A 22501-nucleotide genomic window follows, 5' to 3' on the forward strand; every position below is an offset into this window, starting at 1 on the left:
AGGACCGTGTTAGACCAACACAGACTGATGGGTGATGTACGTAACAATACTGTGTCCTTTTGTAAGACACAAACACTAGCCCTACTCTTCACATGAGATCTCTGTACTCTGCTGCTTTGATAGAACCATAAATGCTACCAACAGAAAAATTAATTTAAAAAATGAATACAGGTTATTTTCTGGGTGGTTTTCTTTAGAAAAAGTAATTTGGATAACGCAAAAGGAGAGAGCAATAGGTGAATAGGTGAAACATGTTGAAGAACATTTATTTTTAAATCCAATTTAAAAAATAAAGGTAGACTGGTCTGTTAAACAAAACCTCATGAACCCAAGAGAAACTCCTCTTTCAAATATCGTGAACATAGTATTTTGGTCTCTATTGTCAAGAGAGTTCTATAAGCTCTGTTTTACTCTGCTACGTTTTGCTTTAAGAGGGTGCACTCTCAAATTCTCTTCATATGAAAGTGAGGAGTATTTAGTATAATTTCCTTTAGTCTAGAATTACTTTGAACTGCTCTCAGATTAATAAAAACCTCTTCGTATTTTTCTAGGTTTGACCTGGAAGATAAATAAAAGGCCAAATTTGGAAATCATGAAAGAAAGGGTATTCAGGTAGATATACACAACAAAGTAAGTGAACAGATAAGGTCAGTATGAAAAATTAAGTGAAAACTTTATAACTTGTCTGACATTACGGTAGCTCTTCAGTCAGTAAATTATCTAGAAGAAGTTTCTTACAAGTTATTTTTGGCAGTGAAATTAGATATTTGAATTATTTAAAGAGATAGAAAGTGGCTCAGACCAAAATATGGTTTTTCTCACTTTGTTTTTTGATAAATGATATTTTGATAAATGACAAAGCAACCTTCCCATAGTCTGCAAAAATGAGGGAATGGGAAAAAATACAGAAGCACTGAATACAGTAAGCTTAATTATGCTGCGGTGTAAAAAAGTGTTGTGAAATAAGAATACTCTGCTTCCAATTTTTTTTCAATGAGATTTTATGAAACATTCTTATTCTCAGACTTTCTTATAGTTTTCACTATAGTGATGGGTTAGTGGTGTAATCCATCCTGAGTGTTACCTTTGATTATGCGTTCTCGGTCCTGATACTGATGCACAGCTAATAACTCTTCTTGGCAAAGATGAAGCCACAGTTCTGCTCCATGAGATGTAGTTGAAAATCATATTTCATAATCTTGTTTTGAACATCGTTTTAATGTTTAGTGTGACTGTGTGCAACTCTGACAGAACTAAACTGTGATACATGGAATTAATTTCAGTGGGCCAGATGCATGCCTCATCTTGTAATGATAGTGGACAGTTAAAGTCAACATGGCTGGGAAAGGCACCTGAGAAAGAGAAACTCCACCATCTGTCTTTGCTTCAAGCTTGTGAAATTGCTTTGAGAGGACTTAAAGTAGGAGATGGAGAATTTGGAGAGGAAAATCAGTCAAAACCAATTGATAAGCCATTGTAATGTGTGATAATCCTTCTGGAAAACAGCAGTCTTCTGATACAAAGCAGTATAGGAGTTATTACTATTTCAAACACAGATCTGTCCCATTTGAACTGGATATGAATATTATCATGCCACTTGTGACTCATTCTGCAGTTCAGCATCTTTTATTTTATTCTGGCTTGCTTGTGCTGTTTCTTTATACTTATTGTTATATATGTGTCTTCTTTTTCTAGATTTTATTATTTTGTTTTAGATTTTCAGACAGATAAAGAGTTCTTGGTGCAATCATGTTAATTTTTGATTTACTTCTAATCTTTCCTCCCTGATAGGATAATTTGCTGTTGTGCCTTTATCTCTTGCATTCCTTTTTTCCTTATCACTTCTCAGATACTTGCATTTCCTTGAGCTATTTGAAGTCCATTACCCTTATTTTGTTATTCGCAATTTAAAGCAATAATGGAAGACTTTATCATTTTTATGATCTTTTTCACTTGAATTAACTTCCACTTTAAGATTCTCAACCACTTCCTTCTAAAGAATTTGAATTAAATCTAAAATAGCTACTTTCTGTGTAATTTCCTCCACTTCATAAAAGAAAAAAGCGGTCCCTAGCACATTTGAAGTATTGAATAGACAATCTATGTCCCACCGTACTGCTTTTTCAAACAGAGCCTCACACAGTTGTAATCCCATCTAACCACTAGGTCCTGCCATGTAGGTCTTTCCAGTTTCTGCCCCTTGGATACCTCCAATAGCTGCTATATTGAAAAAGCCTCCTGATCAGAAACTCTTTGGTTTAAACCTCTCATTATGTGCACTTTATTCTTCTCTCCCATATTTCAACTGGTATTCAAAAAATCTTCCTGTCACTTTTTCCTAGACTTTAGAAGTACATATACCCTTCGCAAGCCACACTACCTGACTTTTCCTACGTCTGTTCTTCTAGAATATGCTATCCCCTTCCGTAATACATTCCTGTATTGCTGTTTACCCAGCCACACCTCTGGAATGCCAGTTAGGTCACACTAGGGTATTTAGACCATAAGGTCTAACACTTTTATCTCAGACTGCAGTGTTTGTGGATCTATACTTCAGATGTTTGATGGCTCACTTCATATTCTCCCTTTTTTCTCGCAATTTTTTCCTTTCTCTCCTCTCTCTATTCCTCGCCTTGGCTTTGACCGTACATATTCTGAATCTATAACCTGAAAAGGGGGGGGAGATAAAGCCTGCAGAATTTTTACACAGGCACCTTTAAAAATTAGTTCAAAGCCTTGCTCATGAAGAGCTTGGTAAGAAGGTTTTCCTCAGTAGTTAATCTTACAGACAGCTATCCTGCATGCCCACCTTCACACCGTCTGTGCAGCCAGACCTCCCCCCAGCATGGTCTGGGCCTTTATCCCTAGCTGAGGGCATGGTGAAGGCCAGCATCTCTACTTGTCGCTTCTTCAGCATCTCTCATATCATACCTGCAGTAACACCAGTGCCCAAGTACACAAACAGGAGATGCCACATGTGAAGGTGTTTTGCTCTTTTGTGGCAATATCCATATGTCTAGGTGTGTGTAAAACTTGTTACTTTAGGGAAAACAGGTAATTTTAAATAATTATTACTTCTACCATTATTTCAATCTGCAGATATGGAAATTAATGTCTTAAGCTAATTAAATATCTGCTTGTGTGCATGTCAAAATATTATATTTATAGATGAGAATTATTTCTTCAAATTACTGAAAATAATTTCATTGAATTAATACAATATGCCAATTGGATTCCTGGCATATAATGTCTGTTTTGACATTAATACCAAGGAAAAATTTAATCTACTCAATTCTTTTTTGACATCTGTATAGTAGACAAGACAAGGATCAATGCATACATAGCCTCTCATTTTTGCCAATTTTATGCAAATCAAAGGTCAAAAAAAGAACGTCATTTTATTCCATTATTCCATCATGCCTAGTACAATTATTGTTTCATCATCCTTGTTGCAGGCTATTTGATGTACTTGTTTTTCCATTTTTTGCAAGTATCACTTTCCAAAGTTTAATACTACAGTTACTCAAGTATTAACTGAAAAATGAAAGAAGTAAAAGGGAATGAACAGGAAAATTCACTAGGCTCCAGAAGTAGTAGCTGGAAAGGAAAATGCCATTTTAGGAAAAGCAAGTAATTTCATTACAGTGTTCAAACAAAATATAGAGTAATTAAGTATTAGAGAGGTTACTACAGTAGCCATTATTGAAAGTTTTTTACAAGAGTAAGAAATCAACATGAGATTATATTGAAATAGAATCACTAAGACTAGGCAATATCACTCCAAACGAGCTGAACCGTAACATAAAGATGGAAATTGTATTAATCAAATATTGATTGTACTGTTGATTTAACAGTTACCCAACATTTTACTTTTTTTTTTTCCAAAGAGATGAAATTTGTCCGCCTGAAAACATGGACTGAGAAGTCATGCTTTAGTATCCTTTGAAGAAATTGGTGCAGGACTGACAACGCTCTTGGGCAAAGTATAATGTGATGAGGAAAAAACAGTAAGCCACTAATAATAACTGCAAACTTCCGAAGTCTTGCAAACAAAAAATAGTGGATAAGAGAAAATTGGAGCACACAGTTTATTTTTTTCTTTTAGTAAGGCTTTTTTTTTTTTTGACATTATTCAGCAAACTAACCTTATCCAGAAAAATGCGGAAATCTCTGCTAAATTCTGAAGGAGGGGTGTAAATCCAAGTAAGGTCAATGGAATTTCGTTACCATCAAATAATTTTTTCAGCATTTTGCTGAAACTTATGAATAAAAAGAACACATACAGAAATAAAGACAGCAGTGTTATGGATCCCAAAGATCATTTCCTGATTTAGAAAAGAATGAGACAAAATAACTCAAAGTAAATGCTTTCTCAGCTAGAAAAAGTCTAATAGCTGTGTCCCTTTGGGATCATTAAGGGTATCGGATAAATTCAGTATACGTACTAATGATGTGTAAGAAAGGTTGAATTGTGAGACGGAGCTTTGCTGACGAGGAAAAAATGCCCTAGCTTAGTCAAGATTAAGCAGGATTGTGAAAAACTCCAGAAGGAATAGCAGTGAAAATGAAATGCAGCAGAAGGGACATTTGCAGTGGAAAATGTCAGTGTTTTCCAGGTAAGTTTTAGTATATTGCAGGGTACAAGTTTTCAGCATGGCATACAATTACACGTCTATTCAGTAGAAAGATGCCTAAAAAGTCTTTATCTTAAAAAAAAATCCAGGGATCGTACTAAAAGTCAAGATCAACGTCAGCAGGTTCATTCAGTCATAGATGGAAAGGCTACCAGGTATAGCTTGGCTATTTAATTTTTAGCATGTGTACAGAAAGTACATAAAAAAACCAATATGATTTTATTTCCTGGTTCAGTAGTCTTTCATTTGAAAGCAGACAGGTGTTTCAAATAACAACAATGCCATTGTCAGAGCTGATAGAACTTGGTTTTGTCTTGTGTCTCTGTTTTTCTGAAGTCTCCTTCATCTTTAAATAGACCTGAAGCCAACTTGTAATTTACCCTGTTATTCTTGATCCAAAGTTCACAATTTTAAAATAAGTGTATAAAAATGTAATTACCTTTTTCCTGATGAAAAAATTCTGCAAAGGAACAAACATTTCAGTAAAAGTCTGACTCCCTTTGTAGAATAGATTTTACACCTCGGCTTATGCACATGCATAAAAAATACAGAACTGACCCTAAAATTGTTTTCTCCAGATATTGGCCTTTGATAAAATAATGTAAACATTAATCTCCCCCTCCTTTGTTTTGTAGCTCTTTCTGAGTTTGGCAAGCTTCCTACAGCCTTTACAGTCTTCATTGTATGGCAGTTTGCTCACCAGTACTCATTGGAGATGATGCTAACAAACATGGCTTACTGCTGTAGCAGAATACATGCATGGGTGTTAAGAAAGGTAAGATATTATATCAAGGTTTCATTTTAGAAGGGTGCCAGTGAATTTTCTGTGAACTTTCTTTCTTGCTAAATTAAAAAAAAAAAAAAAAGAGTAGGCAAGGGAAGGATTATATTTTTAATCTTACAAAATTGATCCCTCCCAAGAGTTGAATTACCGAATAAGATAAATATGAACAGAAAATTGTAACACGCATTTTCTGTTAGCACTAGAATCTGCTGAGTAGGGATAAATTCGCTTTACCTCATGGAAGAGACTGATGGTTTTCATAGTATCAGAAAGGGTTATATGGAATGGCTCAGGTGAGTCAGTGTCACTCAATGAAAAATTAGCATGGGATTTAGGAAAAAAAGCCTTTTGTTGTCCACCATCCAAAGTGTTGTGTGTGTATTTGGAAAGAAAAGGGAAAGCTACACTCAAGTTGTCCTTATGAGGTTCAGTAAGAAGCCTGTACGCTGCACACTGTAATGCCTGTACACTGCTCTGACGTGTTAAGCTAGAAGAGCTCTTGAAACTGAATCAGATCACTCTGCAGCTATTACCTCCACTACAGCAATCCACATGCTAGTTTTACCAATATGTCATAAGGACAACTCAGATCTATATATCCCTGCCTGGAAGCAGTGCAGAGCTTGGCCCCTTTCACTTAATGAGTCTGATAATGTCTGTCCCAAGGAGAAGGGCAAGGGCACAGAAAACATTTATTTCTCTTAATATCCTTGCAAAGAGGTCAACCACAAAGGTAATCTTTTTTTTCTCCCTCTTCTGTTCAGCCGGTTATATTATGCTTCTCAACATCACTGAAAAAATACGTCTGCACTAGATACTGTAATTAGGACTAAGCATCCTTAAGGAAATAAGTTGTCTGCAGCCTGTAGGAGAGGGCCAGTAGAGCAGGGACGGGTATGTGTGTGAGTGCAGGAGATGATGGATTCTGCTATATTCTTATCCTCAGGGTCTTGCAGGCATTCTAACAACTGAAGAAGTCCGTGTCTGAGGGCTGTTTCCCTTTATCCACTCCACCCTGCCTCGCAACAGCAATCGTATAGATCTTTTTTAAATGTACTTTAAGCTGTTTTGCTGAATGAACACAAATGTATCAGTTTTTCTCCTCGTATACTAATGCTTAGATTTTGATAGTAACAGCTAAGAAGCCTTTATACTTTATACTTATTCTTTTTATTTTGCTTTCCTACTACAATGGATATATGCTTGGAAGGTTTTGTTCACATAACCTTCTACATCACTACTCTAATCTGTAATCTCATTATCTGGTTTTATTCAGTAACTTAAAACTTTTGATATGCTATTCAAATGCTTATAAGTTGCAAATTCTATCCAAGATGTTTTAGTACGTTAGTCCTTTAAAAGTGTAAACGATTTCTGTGTCAAGAACCAGGAGGATGAAAGGTGTAAAATGTTACACTTTGAAGAAAAGTGGAATTTAACAGATACGCGTGTAATGATGAAAGGATTAACAGATCTGACTTCTCTCAGCCAGACCTGTTAACTTCATCTGACACCAAAAAAATCCCATCAAATCGGCACAGAAGAGAACCAATGCTGGCATTTCACATTGTTCATTTCCTAGGGTCATGAAATATCTACTGCATTGATGTGACATACAGCAGCCAGAAGGTTTGCATTCCTTCATTTTCATGGTGTGTTACTTTTTAGCCAGGACATAGCTGTCAGTGTTTCTTCCTTGCTGTTCTAAATCTAGAAACTAGGTGTGTTTAGGCTTTTAGTTATGACTGTTTATGCAGTAGAAGTACTGTCATACTATTCTCTGCACCTCTTATAACCACTAGTCCTTTTCTGATGGCTTTATTCATGTTTTTTCTCCAGCTTCACAGAATTGCCTAAAAAGCTGTTTAAGTTTGCCCAACATAAATTTGTATTTCTTTTTTCTTGTCTCTTTTTTTTTTTTTTTTCTGCATTCATTACTGAAGAAGAAAGTTGGCATTTAATGGACAAATGCACACTGATCATTGTGCTTTTGAATAGATCTCTTGCCTGGTAAAGGATTGTTGAGATCTTAGCTTTGCTGTGAATGTTAATTTAAAAAATTTGGCTGACTTCTGTAGATCTGAAGCAAAATCTTCCTTCAGTCTGAGGAAAAGATGGTGCTGGCTTTAAAACTTTTCTGGTTGGTATAAAGGAATTAAGAAAGTGGAGGAGAGATGTTTCCCTGCCATGGTAAGCAAAATTATTGCTTAAAGTGTTTCTGGATTAGAGTAGTCTTGAACTGACTTTGTCTTGGACTATAATCTCCTATTAACTACATTTCTGGTCTCATAATGTTATTTAACAGAGGACAGTTGTTCAGCAGCCTTAATCACATGTAATACTGTACAATTAGCAGCCTGTTTGACAAAGGCTTCAGCCTCAGCCTTTTTTCATAAAATATAAAGCAGCAACACAATTTCCATTTCCTCTCTTTTCATGAACTCACCAATTCATTACAAAACACATACAAAGAGATGTCTAATAGCTAAGAAATATGTCTGATCCAGAACAATGAAATGATCTATCTCAGCTCTGTTAGGAGGACAATGTACAGACTCCTGCACTGAGAGTGGCTTGTGGGCCTCCCGACATCCTCTGGAATGAAACTGGACAAATCACTGTTCATCTCTTTTCTCCACACACTTTCAGGTATTTAAGACTGTAAACTCCTTAAGGCACAGACTGTTTCTCTGTGATGTTTGTATTGTGCTTAACTCTGACATCCTGATCTTGGTTGGGCTCTTACGTCACACAAAATACAAATAGATACTGCTGGATGTTATTGTGCTCCTTACTGTAGTACTGATGTACTTTCATTTTTTGGAAATTGAGGTGAGGGTTTGATGGTATGCCTGGGAAAACAGGCTAAACCAAAACCCAAACAATTCTTTCATACTCCAAGGGTAAGAACTGCAGAATCTGAAGAAGTGTTGATTTGGATCTGATTTCAGACTCTAACATGGGTCACTTTGGACCTATCTGTTTGGAGATGGTACCAAGAGATTAAATGAAATACCTTTTCTTTATCATGACATCATGTCATAAATTGTCAATTTCTGTGTTAGGAGAAAGTTTCAGAGGGTTTGATTGCTGTTGTTCTCTTCATTGCTTGACAGCAAGGTTCATTATTTTTTTTCTTGTAAAAAAAATTGTAAAATGAAAACAGGTTATAGCAAAATTGAAAAAGATGGGCTGTGTACGGCACACTTTGCAGAAAAAAAAGGACATTTTAGGCAACTTTACTATGACGATTACTTTTGTACAGCTCTGTTTACAAAGCTAGGAACTTTTGTTACCACTCATCAGGCTGTAAGCGGAAGGCAACGTCTTGATTTCAACCATAAACGGGGAAGATGGAGTAAATCTGAGGAAGGTAAGGATTTCAAAACAAGCTGTAACATCTCTCCTAGTATCACCCGTGAGGAGTTCAAAGAAAACCGTCTCTGAACTCTGCAGGACCTGAGGCTAATACCGGAGCGGCCCGGCCCGGCTCCCGCAGACCAAGGTAGCGGGCCGGGAGACATCAGAGCCCTTGGCCGCGGGCTGCTCTCCCCGCTGACCGGGGCCAGGCGGCGGCGAGGAGAAGTGCCGAGCCGGGGGCTCCCGCCGGCCGCGCTGCCCCTCCCCGCTAACGGGAGCTGGGGCTGGCCCGCTGCCTGCTGCCCCCCGTCTCGCCTCCCGCGGGGCCGTAGGGCCTCCGAGGGCTGGGCGGCTGCAGCGCTGCGCCGGCCGTGGCGGCGGGGGGGGGGGGGCGGTGCCGTTTTATCTCCCCCCGCTTTTTTTTTTTTTTTAAGCGTGGGCGGGAGAGGCTTCTGCCGGAGCGCAGAGCGCAGGTTGCCGTCGCGGGGCGCAGGGGAAGGGGCGGGCGAAGCGTGTGGGCGCGGGAGCCGCCGGTGTGCGATTGCCCCGGCTGCACCTTCCCCGCTCCGGACGGAGGGGGGGTGGTTTCCCGCCCTCCCCGGGCCGTCCCCCCCCTGCCGCGGCGGAGGGACGGATCCAAACGGACCGAGGGGCGGGGGCGTTAGAGCGAGCAGGCGGCTCTGAGAGGAGATGGCAATTAGCCTTTAAAAATGGCTGCTTGGAAGCTGTCAGCTAGGACGCGGAGGGGCTGTTAACCCTCCTCCCACCTCCCTTCCCTGGGGGGCGAATAACGGAGCGGGGATAAGAGCTCCTCAGCCCTCCTTGCCGCCGAGCCTCCCCCGCCGGTGCGGGGTGCCGTAGCGGCTCCGGGGCTCGGCCGCCCTCACTTCCCATCTGACTGACTGGCGAGAGCACGGCGGCGGCCCCCGCCTCCCCGCGCTCCTCCTCGCTGCCGCCTGCGTGTGTGCGGCGGGCAGAGGGACTACAAAGGAGAAGGGGGTGTCGGGGGGCTACATGATCGAGGGCGGCGTGCGTGTGTGTGCGCGCCGAGGGGGGGCATATCTGGCGAGGAGAAAACACAAGGTCAAGAGGCAGTTCTCCTCCTCCATGGAAGAAGACGGGAGCGATGAGCCCTGAGGAGGACGACGAAGAGAAGGGGCGGATGGCTGAGGGCTGCCGGGCTTCCCCTCGGGAGTGACGGGGCGCGGAGGGCTGAAGGGGCCGGCGGAGGCAGCGCTGGGGTCGGGAGGGAGGGAGAAGAGGAAGGCGAGAAGGAAGCGGGGGGTTTGAATCTCCCTGGCTGGATTATTTCTCCTCAGGGGAAGCTGCCCCTGCTCGGGGTGCGCGGGCAGCGCTGCCCGCCGCCGGCCGCGCCTCGGCCCATGGCCCCCGCGGCCAAGATGGACCTGGGCAGCGCTGCGAGGCGAGCGGGAGCTGCCCCCGCGGCCTGGGGCGTCTGGAGACCTTTCCCCTCCTGCTGCTGCTTCTCCTCGCTCCTGGATGTGAACAGCTGGCTGCTCTTCTACGCCTTCTTGTACCTGGCCCTCTGTGCCCAGGTGTCCCAGTCCAAGTCCTGCGACAAAATCTCCTGCTTCTCGGGTCATTGTGTCAACTCCACCTGTGTCTGCGACCAGGGCTGGGTGGGAGACCAGTGCCAACATTGCCAGGGCAGGTTCAAGTAAGTCTCTGCTTATTACAATTCCCTTTTTCTCCTCCCTACTCCCTTTTCTTGTCGTTTTCACTTGCCTGTTTGTTCTTTTTTTTTTGTTTTTTTGCTTGTGTCTGCTATGGTTTTGTTCATGTGTGGTAGAAGTATGTGACAGAAGTTAAGGATGAAATAGTCTCCTCTGCCTCATAATCCCTCCCTGTAAGAACATGGGACGCAGTCCTCTGACGGAAAATTGTACCTGCTAACTTACCGCTGAAAATAGGCTGCCCCACTTGAGGGGAACTGAGAGACAAGGAGAAATTGGCCTAAAGCTGTGTTGCTGCAGTCCCTTCTAGAAGTGTCATGGAAATGACATCTGCACTTCGTGGGGCTGCCCAGGGAGCAAAAATTACTGGTGGATTTGAATGACTTTTTCCATCTGGAGAGTGAAAGCGTTTTGCTCATTTCAGTCTTCCTCCTTTTCTTTCAAGTGTTTTAGCTAAGCAGGCTTTAGTCAGGCACGTTTAGGATAACATAAGTGTAACTTAGTGAAATGTACATCACTCACGACAACGTTTGCAGGAGAAGAGAGAGTGGTAAATATAAAACAATAACATATTTTTGCAAAGGAGTGAGTGGTCAGTGAAGCTAGAACTACCTTTTCATTCTTAAAAGTGGATGTGATACCGAGTCATTGATCAGTGAGAAGGAAGCGCACCCTGACACTTGTTTTTTTTTTATATGTAGTGGAAAAGATGACTCTATTTATAGGGCTGTCACTTTCCCCCCCGCCCCTTTTGGTGTGAGTGTAAAGACTGGCTGTGAAGAACACTGGTTGCTGTTATTTCGCTATATAACCTTGGACAGGACATCTCATTTCATTCCCTTATAAAACACCCCTTAAAAGCAGGAACTCTATTTATTAAGTGTATTGACATACAGAGCTGGAAAGTGTTATAATATCTAGATAGTAACTGTACATTGGTGAGGCTGTATCTTACAGAATTCAAATTCTGTAATTGGAAAGTACTTTAATGGGTAAAAGTATCAATAATTATCTATTTAAAATCGTGTTTAAGTTCAGTTTTCTCTTTGGAGTACTAAAATTAAGCTATATAATTTACATCTCTCTTAAACATTTAATCTGAGGTCACTCATCCCTAAATAAAGAAAAAGTAAAGCCAGTAGCTTGTTAGCTTAGGAAGTTGAGTAGCTGAGAGTCAGACATGTTGGCTGAAGTAATGTACACGCTGCAGAGAGAAACAATTCACTGATAATATTTGGTGGATTTTTCCATCAGTGAGATTATAACGGAGTTACAAAGGTAGTATAAGGCAAATAGAACACATCTTATCTGCATTTGAACTTGGTAATGAGATTTTGAAGTTGGTCATTTGTTGCCTGTGTGTATTGAGGATTTGGGGTTTGTCCTGCTCTGTGCTGTGGAACAATGGGCTAATTGCGTAGGGACTGAGAGTGAGGAGAGGAGGCCCAGGTGAATCTTCTTTGTGTGTGATGATCTGCAGGAGACAGGCTTGCAGAGCTATTATTTCCTTGCTTTAAAGAGATTATTTGTATCCTTTGTCCTGATGCCACTCACAACAGACCCTAATAGTGCAAGGACTGAAGCAAATTTTCATTTCTTAAATTTCAAAGCTTGTTGTGAATTAGTATATTCTCTGAATGATTACTGGAGCCTTTATCCAGTCCTTACCGGTATTTCCTTGATTATCTGTCAAAGCCTTTATGTTTCTTTACATTGGTTGTATTTGTTGGGTGAGGAGGCATAGTGGTTACATTTTCACTTCTGGTAGAAAGTTAATTATCCATCCCCACCTAGAGGAAGTTCTGCCTGAATGTTGAAAAGGCACCTCTTCTGAGCTAAGCTAACACAGTGGTTAATCGATGTGCTGTTAGGAGTTTTGGTGAAATCAGAATAGATTTCTCATTAGCTCCTCCATAGTCTTTCATGCTTAGCTTTAGAAATGGCAGTGATGCTTGCATTATGATTTTTATCACAGAAGTAAGCTGTTTCTATTATGTTGGAGACCTATTTTTTACTGAGGACATGTTTATAGTGGTATCTTTAATAGCTCATCTTTATTCTTAGAAGCAAAATATACTCTGCAATGAAAATAAGCATTCTAAGACTTAAAGCTTTTCAAGACCTGTGGGTTGGGGATGGCATGAAATATGTTGAGTGGTTGTATTTTGAATCCTGAAAATTCAGAAGGGTGTTGAATGGGTGATGAGTCAAGTCTATGTATTTACAACTGAAGAGCTGGAAAATGACTGTTAGTCTGCCTTATGACTAGGTGACTGAAGACCTTTCTGACTTCTGTGGCAATTGATAGTTTGAATTATTATCGTTGAACATTTGCACATTGTTTCCGTTTGTCTGTGAAACGTATCTGCTTTGTACACAAATAGCCATGGCTGGGCTTTTGCAGCAGTGGTGCTTTCATATGACAAGTTATGTTGGGTGTATATGTATATCACTTTTGCAGCAGTTGCTTCTGTTGGTAAGAATTATTATGAAGAAAGTTGCAGAATGATGTAAAGATTGAAAAGTATGTTTGGCTATTATAGCTGCATTAACAACGTATGGGCTGTAGATACGATCTATACAAATGTTGACAGAAGGTTGTGTATTATTCTAAGCAGTTACATTGTTTCAAAGTTTCAGCAGTTTGAAATGCCTGCATGTGTGTATTATGCAAGATTAAACTTGAACTTTTAATGACCTTAACTGGACAGGTGTAAAGCCTGTTTTCTGTCACTAGATTATTTGAAGAAAAAGATTTTTAAGGGCAGGCTTCAAACATAAGGGAATAAAAGGGTTTTTATTCATATAAGTGAAATATGGTTATTTTTGCTCTTCTGGGAATGAGTGACTTGCATTAGCAACCATCAGAAACATTATCTTAAGAGAAGTACTCTACCTAGGGGTAACTTGGGACCACTAATTCTTTGGCGAGAGATGTGTAGTATTTTTGGCTTTATTTCTTTTCTAGACTGAGAAATAACGTAGCAGAGAGACATCAAAAATAATTGATCAATCTTAGTAAGCAGGTGTCAAAATTAATTTACAATACTGTGATAACCTTGCCTTTTCCCTGTAGGAGAAATACCGAGTAAGCAGACTACTTTGCAAATGTTGATCTGGACTGGATGAAAGAAGGGTGGATGGGGGTAAAAACATGGGCAAAACGATTCTCTAGCACTATTTTATTACTCTTATTATCAGCTTTTGTATTTACTACTTATATTGTGAAGCATGTGGTAACTTGTTATATAAAGGGAAGTGTTGTTATTCTTACTGCATTGCATTCACATCCATGTCAGTCACTTTTCAGAATGATCTAGGCCTCATCTCTGCCTGGCAGTAAATTATTTTATTTTCTGTTCAGGGTGATATCTGAATGCAATTCTTACTTGCTTCCTTGTCTCTTAAACATTTTTTTCCTTCCTTTCTGCTCTGACAGAATGCAATTATTTTTTTTTTTTTTGATACCAAAATAAAAAAGGGAAATTTAGTTATAAAAAGAGAGGGGAAAGGAATTACGTCTGCCTGCCTACAGGAGACAGGTGAAAGATAAGAAAGCCAAAGGGTGAGCAGGTTTTGGTTTTATAGCAGGGAACTTCAAACAGCACAGTTCCCAAGACGTAAACAAAAATGCAACCATAAAAGCACAGTGTCCAGTTTTATTCTGATAGATTGATTTATTAAGGAAATGAAGCTTTTAGTGCTACATCTGCCACTCTTTCTTCCCCTATTCTGTACCTTTGAATTTGTTGGTCAGTTACAGTTTTCGTGATGATATGAGTTTGGGCAGGAGGGAGAGGGAAAGGCTGCCCAAATCAGTTGTGTTATGAGACTCCAGGGAATTCAGGGAGACAAACATTATGAATGACCCAACTGCAGGAAAAGCTGCAGTCACAGCTTCTATGTATTTAGATGTCAAAGTCAATCAGTCTTGAGATGCAGCACTACAGGAAAACAGGTTTCATTAGTTTTGCTACTCACAGAATGACTTTTTAGAAGAAAAACAAGTTTCCTTCAGGTTGGAGCAAAAAGTTACCCCTTTCTCTAGCTCTGGTTTGTACACTGGTGTGTGGAAGAGCATTAGAGAAAAAATTGTGCATGAAACTGCTCTTCCTCTTAAGTGTTTGAGTACCTGAATGACAGGAAATATCCAGTCTTCTAAAATGCAGTCTTTAAAAAAGTAGATTGCGTCTTCAGATGGTTAGCGTTGATTATTTGATAACTTGTGAGTCCCAATTAGCATGTTTAACAAGGCAGACTGTACAGGATAGGTGAACACCTTTGAGTACCTACGCTTCAGTTAATCTGCTTTGCCGAGTCCTAGATACCTAGTTGTTATGGAGAGAGTAAGAGCAATCTGTTTGATTATTAAACCTTGTCTCCAGATGTTCTTATTGCACTTCTAAATTACCCCCTGCACGTTCTCCTTAATTTCTAGAGCTCCTATGAAGGATTCTGTGTTCTTCAAGGGCAAAACAATTTCCAAGTACAAGAACTTTCACAACTGAAATGTTAAAAGGGTATCAAATTTTATAATCCTGGGCAAAATCCTTATTTTTATCTAAAACTCTGAATTCTGCTGTCTGCAGAATGACTCACTAAAGGAAAGTGTCCTTAAATTGTAAATGAACATTAATGTATAAGAAATGATCTTTAGCAGAAAGTTAGTTTTAGCTGCAGCCAGTTGAAGTTCATGCTGCTGTGAAAAGGGGTAACTTTATTCTTCACACTTCTCTTTGGTTACATCTTTCCACTTCTTACATAAGCGTTAATATTCCTGCTGAAAGTTGAAAAATATCAACAGGAACATCTCTCCCCACCTCCCAGCCAACTTTTCTTTAAGCCAGCTCAGTTTCCTCATGTTACTTCACTTGTGTAAGACTCTTGCTGACCCAAAGGAGGTAGCAGGAATGAGCAGGTGTGGATGGGAAAAGAAAATTGTCCCTTTTAGAAATGGTACAGATGTAGTTTGCCTTAACTTTAATGTGCAACAACATCCCTGTTAAACTGGTGAAACTTCTATTCTACAGGGCTATAATAGTATATCCTGAGTATAATAGTATAAATAGTATAATAGTATAAATCCTGAGTCAGGCTATCAGTTGCAGAACTGCCTTTGTCATCAGCACGGCTTGTATCTCATTGAAGACGTATGCATAGTTATTCTTATTGACATCAGTGGAATTGTGTGTGAGATTTTTACACCTGCAAATCACCTTTTTGTAAGTCAATACATGAATGTTGATATAATTAAACTAGTGGAAACATCAGTGATTATGATTTTATCTTTATGTGACCTTTATTTAAGTTGATTTTAGTGGTGATGCTCTGAAAAATATTTCTTCCAATGTGAGTTATTCTGTCTGTATTAAAAATTTAAAATACAGTGATAGTTAGTATGATAGAGACTTTGAATTTCTAAGGAATACTTTTTTTCTTCAAGTCTTGTTTTGAAATGTAGAAGCATAAGCCATACAAGCATACTAAATTCCTCTTACAAGCTAAGAAATCTGCACTGAAAAGTGTTTTTGAAAGGAAAGCAATATTTTTGAAAACTTTAGAAAATTATTTTTATTAGGGTGTCTTTGTTGTTTAATACTTCCTATATAGAATCATAGAATTATTTAGGTTGGAAAAGACCCTTAAGATTGAGTCCAACCATTAACCGAACACTACCAAGTCCACCACTAAACTATTTGAATGTTTTCTATGAGTTTTCATAGACAAGACCAGAAACAAACTCTGATTGCCTGTTCTTACACTTTGCCTTAGGCAGGCTGTAGGGTAACTGAATTAATTCCTGTTTGAGTTGAACACATGCTTTAGAAAAGCATCCGTACATGTCTGAAAATACTTCCTGTGACTGAAAGCCCATTACAGACTTTTCAGAATTCCTCCATTGGTTAGTTGCCCTCACTGCTTTCTATAACCAGCAAAACCAAATGCTTAATCCCCCTAATCCAGAAAATCTACCCTACCTCATTTTTTTGTCACTCGGAATTGCCCTGTTTTCTTGTGGTTTGTGTCATGCCTTCATTACAGAGTTCTCAGTATGTCAGGCTTATGTTCCTGTGTAGGTGAAAATATTGTCACCTTTTCCTCACTGAGAATGGAGGGGGGGTGCTCCTTGATTTGTGTCAACATAAAACAAGTTTTTCCATCCTTAATTGCTCTCTTGGTTTTTAGCCTTCCTTCTTTTATCAGCATTCTTGAGCTATGAATGCCAGAATGAGATGCCTGTCTTGTGGTAACGGTTGTACTGGTGAAATCTAGAAGCAGAGTAACCTCTCCCCTGCTGCTTGCTGTCCTGCTGTGTGCAGCTGCAGAGAATGCGTCTAAGCTTAGCACTGTGCTGGCAGCTCAGTCCATTATTTTCAGCCTCACAAGTCTTCTCAGAGTTGCTGCATCCTCAGGACCAAGGGATTGATGTGTGGCCCTGCTTTTCTCAAACTAGTCTGTGAACTGAACACAGCCTTCCATATTGGGGTGATGTTTAATTGTGGGGCTACGTATGTGTATGTGTTTGTGATGGAGCTATGCTCTTTTAAAAACACCCCTCTTCCCCCCCCGCCCCAAGTAATAGATAATTAACAACGTACAGAGCCCTTCCTGTGTGTAAGTCTGAGACCATCTATAGGATTGAATCCAAATGCAAGTTAGGCGAAGGGCTCGTGGATTCTGGAGTCTAGTTTGTTTGCAGACTAAGCGGTTTGTTACTTAAGCAAATAAATGTGGGAACAGATGGCTGATGACCCTGTTGGGCCCTCAGACAGCACCAAATGCTGGTTGCCATTGGTGTGTGAAAAGCTCAGTTGCATTGAATAGATGCTCACGTCTATCCATAAGTGATACATAAATGCCTGTACAGGTTATAGCATTTAATATTTATTGTGTTTTTAATTTAATTTGACAAATAAATAGTTTCACACTGTGTATCTCTTACTTTTTTTAACCAAAAAGAAGGCATGATAATCACATTTTGGAAGGCATTACCATAGTTCATGTCATCTTTTTAAAATAAGTATGAGTAGTTTTTGAGAGATCAGCCTATCACACTGCACTAGAAATTGATTTAATTGTATCAAAATGTGGGTGGAAAAGGTAGGAGGTATATGAGATGCTGCAGGAATATCCTTGGGATATTCTTACACATGCTAACTGAAGTGCTGATGAGAAAAAACTTACTTTAGAACACTTCTAGACAATAAAAAAATGCATTGGAAAACCCATACAGTATTGAAGAATAGTTACCTGTCAGTGCCCATGGAATGTATTATTAGCTGTATAGTCTACTCTTGGAAAACATGCTACAAACTTGATGTAAGGGGGAATAACCGATGATGATATGTGAAAACATGGGCATGCCAGTGAACTGCAGCTGTTAACAGTAATAAAGGGACAACAGTAAACTAGAAGCAAAGTGTGTGTGCTCATGTGAGGTGGGTGAGCAGTGTGAATTTTCAAACTAGTATTATAGGTTGCCTTATATATTATTAAAACCCTAATGAGTGAACATAAGAGTTGCATTGATTTTGGAGCTCCATGAAGAGTAAGACCCTACTGAGAGAGGATGGAACTCAGCTCAACACTGTCTGTTACTTTGTGTTCATTCACAAGGTGCAAGAACTGCACTCAACCTTTTCTGTCCGCAGGAGGCTTCAAACCTAAAGCTTTTAGACCTCTGAAAAGTAATTTAGCTACCAGCTCTACAGAATATTCTAGGGTAAACATCTTAAACTCTGCTAAAGCAACAGCATTTTGCAAAAAATAAATACATTGTAAATTTTTTCACAAAATGTAGAGCTTATGTCACTCATCTGGAAGAAAGAGGTTCTAGGATCTGTTTGAATCAGTATTTTATGTTTCTTAGCTGAGGATGGTAATGTGCTACTACCATCATATGATGGCAAAATATCTATTTGTTCATGTTAATGGTGTTTAGAAACAAGCTAGCTGTAGAAAATTTTTTACCTTTTTTTAAGCAGCACATGCCTGAGAATCATGATTTGGGTGGGGAATTTTGAAGCCAGGATATTCTAGGATTACCTGACAACAGAACAAGTACCGAAATACTTAAAGATTGGATGCAGAAACATAAAATGAGACTCAGTGTCTACATTTTCTTATGGATTTCTTCCATAAATTGTGCACTTCAGTGTCTCATCTGTAAAAAGGAAATAACACTTCCTGTAAGGTTAAAGAGTTGAGGTGACCCACAACTGTAATGATGAGGGACAGCTAATGAGTAGGTGCAAGTTTAGAGAATGCATTTCTTGCTAGAATATGATAAATACTATGGCATGAAGTACTGTTGTCCAAACTGTGCCATGTATCTCAAACAAGTGATTAAAATTGCTTCCTCATTAGATCAGATGGTTCTAAAACTTGCAAGCAGTCTGTGTAATTGCAGAATACTTTTTGTGATGGACAGCAGTGGTCAATAAAATATGGTAGGTTTAATTTTCTTGATATGCATCTCAGCTTTCAAAACTCAAGAGAACTTTGATACACTCTGACTTATATAAAGGAATACTTGATAGTTCCAGCTTTTTTAGTAAAAGTGAAATGCTGAGTAATCAAACTGTAGGATAATTTGCACCTTTAATTATTCTTTCCTGAATCTAGAGATTGTGTGTGTGTGTAAAAGTGTCTGTGTCTCACAAAATCCAAAACAATAAAACCACAAGAAACTCAAAATAACTCACATACATGTTTGTGTGTGCAAGTACAGTTTATGAATGTACTTTGGAGGATACTTGATAATCAAATGTATTTGTGCTGTATGCAAGATGTACCAAAGCAGTTCTGGGGAGGAGGGAAATGAACTGTGTGTTTCATAGGAAGTATCACAGAGCTGCTGCAATTGAATTAAGCTGCGTGCTTCTGTAGTTCTCTCATATCAGCAGATCTGTTCTATTTGCTTCCTAAGTCAACTGAGACTTTTCTAAAGGGTAAGTTAAAACATTGAACAGGAGCTTGCAGGTGTTCTTGAAAAATGACAAATACGGACAAACACACACTGCTTTTGAAAACATACATTTGCACTTGTGTGCACAGCTGTAATAACATGTTAAGACAGCTGTGTTAGAAAATATTTTTGCAGATGTTTTCTAAAACATAATACTGATATAAGTATTAAATCCAGAACATTTGTATTTAAAACTTTTGGTATTTTTTCCTGGGTATTTTCGATAGTGCAGCACTTTGTAGGAATAATCTGTGAGCATCTATTTTAAAATCAAAATGACACTATTTTTGTAGAGTTTTTAATTTCCAAATTGCTTATACTATTTTAGTTTTCGCAGGGATGAAAAACCCCTACCTATATTCAAGGAAGTACTTACCTCTACACATCTGTATCATACTTTGTATCTGGATATCTTATTTAAGCACTAGGTAGCTAGTCATCACAATGGCCTTGAGAAATAGATACTTATTTTTTCAGCTGTTTTAAATATAGGAAACCAGAAGTTGTGTGGTCATCTAAAGTAACATAACGAGTGACTGAATTGAAATGGAAGCTTGGGAGTTTATACAATTTTCTGTAATTCTGTCCCAGTCTTCATTTTAGGAAGACTGAATTGTTTTCAAACAGTACATTCTTTTTCTGCAAATATAAAATATAAATTGAAGTGCTTTGTTTTCTCAGACACCTTTACTATGTAACATAGTCAAGTATAGGAGAGGATATGAAGCTTATTATTCAGGTATGGATACATAGCTGAGGAGTTTTGTGATGGTATTTTAGACTGAGTGTTCCAAACATACTGTACGTCTTTCAGTGAGTATATGGGGGGGCTGCGTTAATGCAGGTATAAATGCCAATACAGGTTAGAGGCTGGTGAATACTTAGAGAATTGATCTTGAAGGTTGTCCTCCATTCAAATAAGCCAGGACATCAAAGCTGGACTGAGTTTGTAGTTGCTCTGTCTTCTTGTTTTTAAAGGGGGTGAGGGGGGAGATGGGGAACAAGCAAACTACAGCTTATTGTATTGAACTCACAAAAGCTGTTTATTAACAGGAACATTGATGGATTATTTTCTTTTCAGTTTTATATACATCCTTGAAGTGCGCTTACTGCTTTTGGGGTTTGTATGCATTCAGAAATCTGTTCTCTAACATAAAACTCTGAGGTGACAAGCAGCTGAACATAAGCAGAATATTTCTGTAAAGTTAGACTTAGGTTTTCTAATTTAGATTGACTGCGTTTTAAAGTAGCAGTAGGACTGGAAAGCAGAGCCAGTGGATGTTAGATTCTTTTGGAATGACAGAGGCTTTGGTTTGGAGTGTTGCGCTGAAATGGAATTTGAGAATATTTTCCTCTGAATTTTTCCTTTGCATTGTCTTGATAGTGTCGAGGTCATACTCAATAAAGACCTAAAAAGCCTTACCTACTACTATTAAAAAAACCTGTGGTTAAAGTTCTTGCCTAAGGACATTCCTTTTAAATAGTCTTATGCAGTTCTGTGCCACATCACTTGTTGCTCTTCACAGTCACTATTTTTTTTCATCATCCTGATAAATTTGACTCTTGATTTCCATTTGCTAATGAAGACAGCAGATGAAGGACATGCCTAATCAGATTCCTTATTTTTAAATACAGCAATTAAGATTTAATCTGTTTTTCTGTGATGATCAAGGAAAGCACTGTGCAACGTGTGATATTCTGTTTTATGTTGTAACTTTCTAATCTACAACTTTCCTTCTTGTCTTTGTGTAATTCACTGGGTATGGAGATAAATTATTGTGCTTAAAGGCTGGGAGAATGAAAAAACTAACATTTGCTGATTTTGGTGAGTATGAGCATAGCCGTGCAACATCTTCAGTAGACGAAGTATTCTTTGTTCTCAAAGTTATGCCATTGCAAGCTTAGACTTCAGTGTATCATAACACTTAATTCTGGTGCTACTTGAAGGCATAATTTTTTTGAATAAAACACTGTTTGATGAAGGAAATTCTCAGGTATCCTATGTTTAAAAATACACAAATTAATGAGAAAAGCAACTTTTGGGGTTTTTCTACCCTGTTGAGAACTCTCTCGTTATGTTTTTGAGTCTTTCTCTCTCTCATTTTCTCATTTTTTTTCTGTGTTTTTTTTTTTTTTTGTTGTTGTTGTTTTTAACAGACCAAAAGCATTTAGGAGGCTTTCTGAGATGATGTCAACCTAAAGATAACAAGTTATGCAAGCTCATCTGCAGTATACAATGTGCTTATGAAGTATACACGTTCTGATGAGATAGTTTAAGTGATAGGATGCCTTTTTTTTGGTTCTTGTTTCAGTTTTTAACGACAGCTAATCATCCTCGTTGAATTCTCTGTTCTTTGCTCATTACATTCCTCTTGGTAGGATATACTTGCCTTATAGTTAAGAAGACGTTCTAGTCTAAAAGATCTTGTCATTGCTTCCGTGGAGAAGTGGAAAGTGGAAAATGCTGTTAAAAATCTGGATGGAAATGTCTGGGAGCCTGCAAACCATGGCTCTGAAGGGAATTATGGAACTGAGGTTAGGAGATTTGTGTGTAAGGATGTTGCTGTGCAGAAAAAGTTGCATATTCTGGTCAATACATACTAGCATTACGTGTTTCTATTTGTGCATGTGCTCAACAGCATAAGCTAGTAATATTGTTCAAGGCACCTCAGTACTAGATTTCGGTAACTTGGTTACAGGCTGCATAAATCTGGCCTGCTTGCTGCTGTGAGTCTTACGGGTGGATTTTTACATAACAGGTATGAGAGTTTTGGGGGATGTTGTCTGTGCTTAAGAGTATCAGAAGGCTTTTAATTTTTTTTTCACTAATGTTGAATTTTACTTAGTCCAGATTCACTTGTGCAGCTCCTCAGTGTTTTGTGTGCATGTATGCTTTATGACTCCTAAGTTATTTGCTCAGGCAGAAAAGAGAAAATTGCATAGCCGTGTGGATACGTGTGATGTCTGCATATCAGAAATACTGTGTATTTGTGCATCTAATTAATCATGTTGAAGTTTTCGGAGAGGGAAATAGACTTCTTCAGAAGGTAATTTTCAGAAG

The 22501-nt window shown here is 38.9% G+C and overlaps 1 protein-coding gene across 1 annotated transcript in view; it reads left to right on the plus strand.

Annotated features, from left to right (window-relative positions):
• The first annotated feature begins 10160 nt into the window (after positions 1–10160).
• Positions 10161–22501, plus strand: part of ATRNL1 (attractin like 1) — a 511175-nt gene continuing 498834 nt past the window's right edge. Inside the window, exon 1 of the mRNA XM_068397981.1 lies at positions 10161–10456. Coding sequence (XP_068254082.1) covers positions 10161–10456 — 296 coding nt within the window. The remainder of the gene's footprint in view (positions 10457–22501) is intronic.

Source organism: Nyctibius grandis, chromosome 4, assembly GCF_013368605.1.
Source record: "Nyctibius grandis isolate bNycGra1 chromosome 4, bNycGra1.pri, whole genome shotgun sequence".
In the NCBI taxonomy this organism is placed as follows: domain Eukaryota; kingdom Metazoa; phylum Chordata; class Aves; order Nyctibiiformes; family Nyctibiidae; genus Nyctibius; species Nyctibius grandis.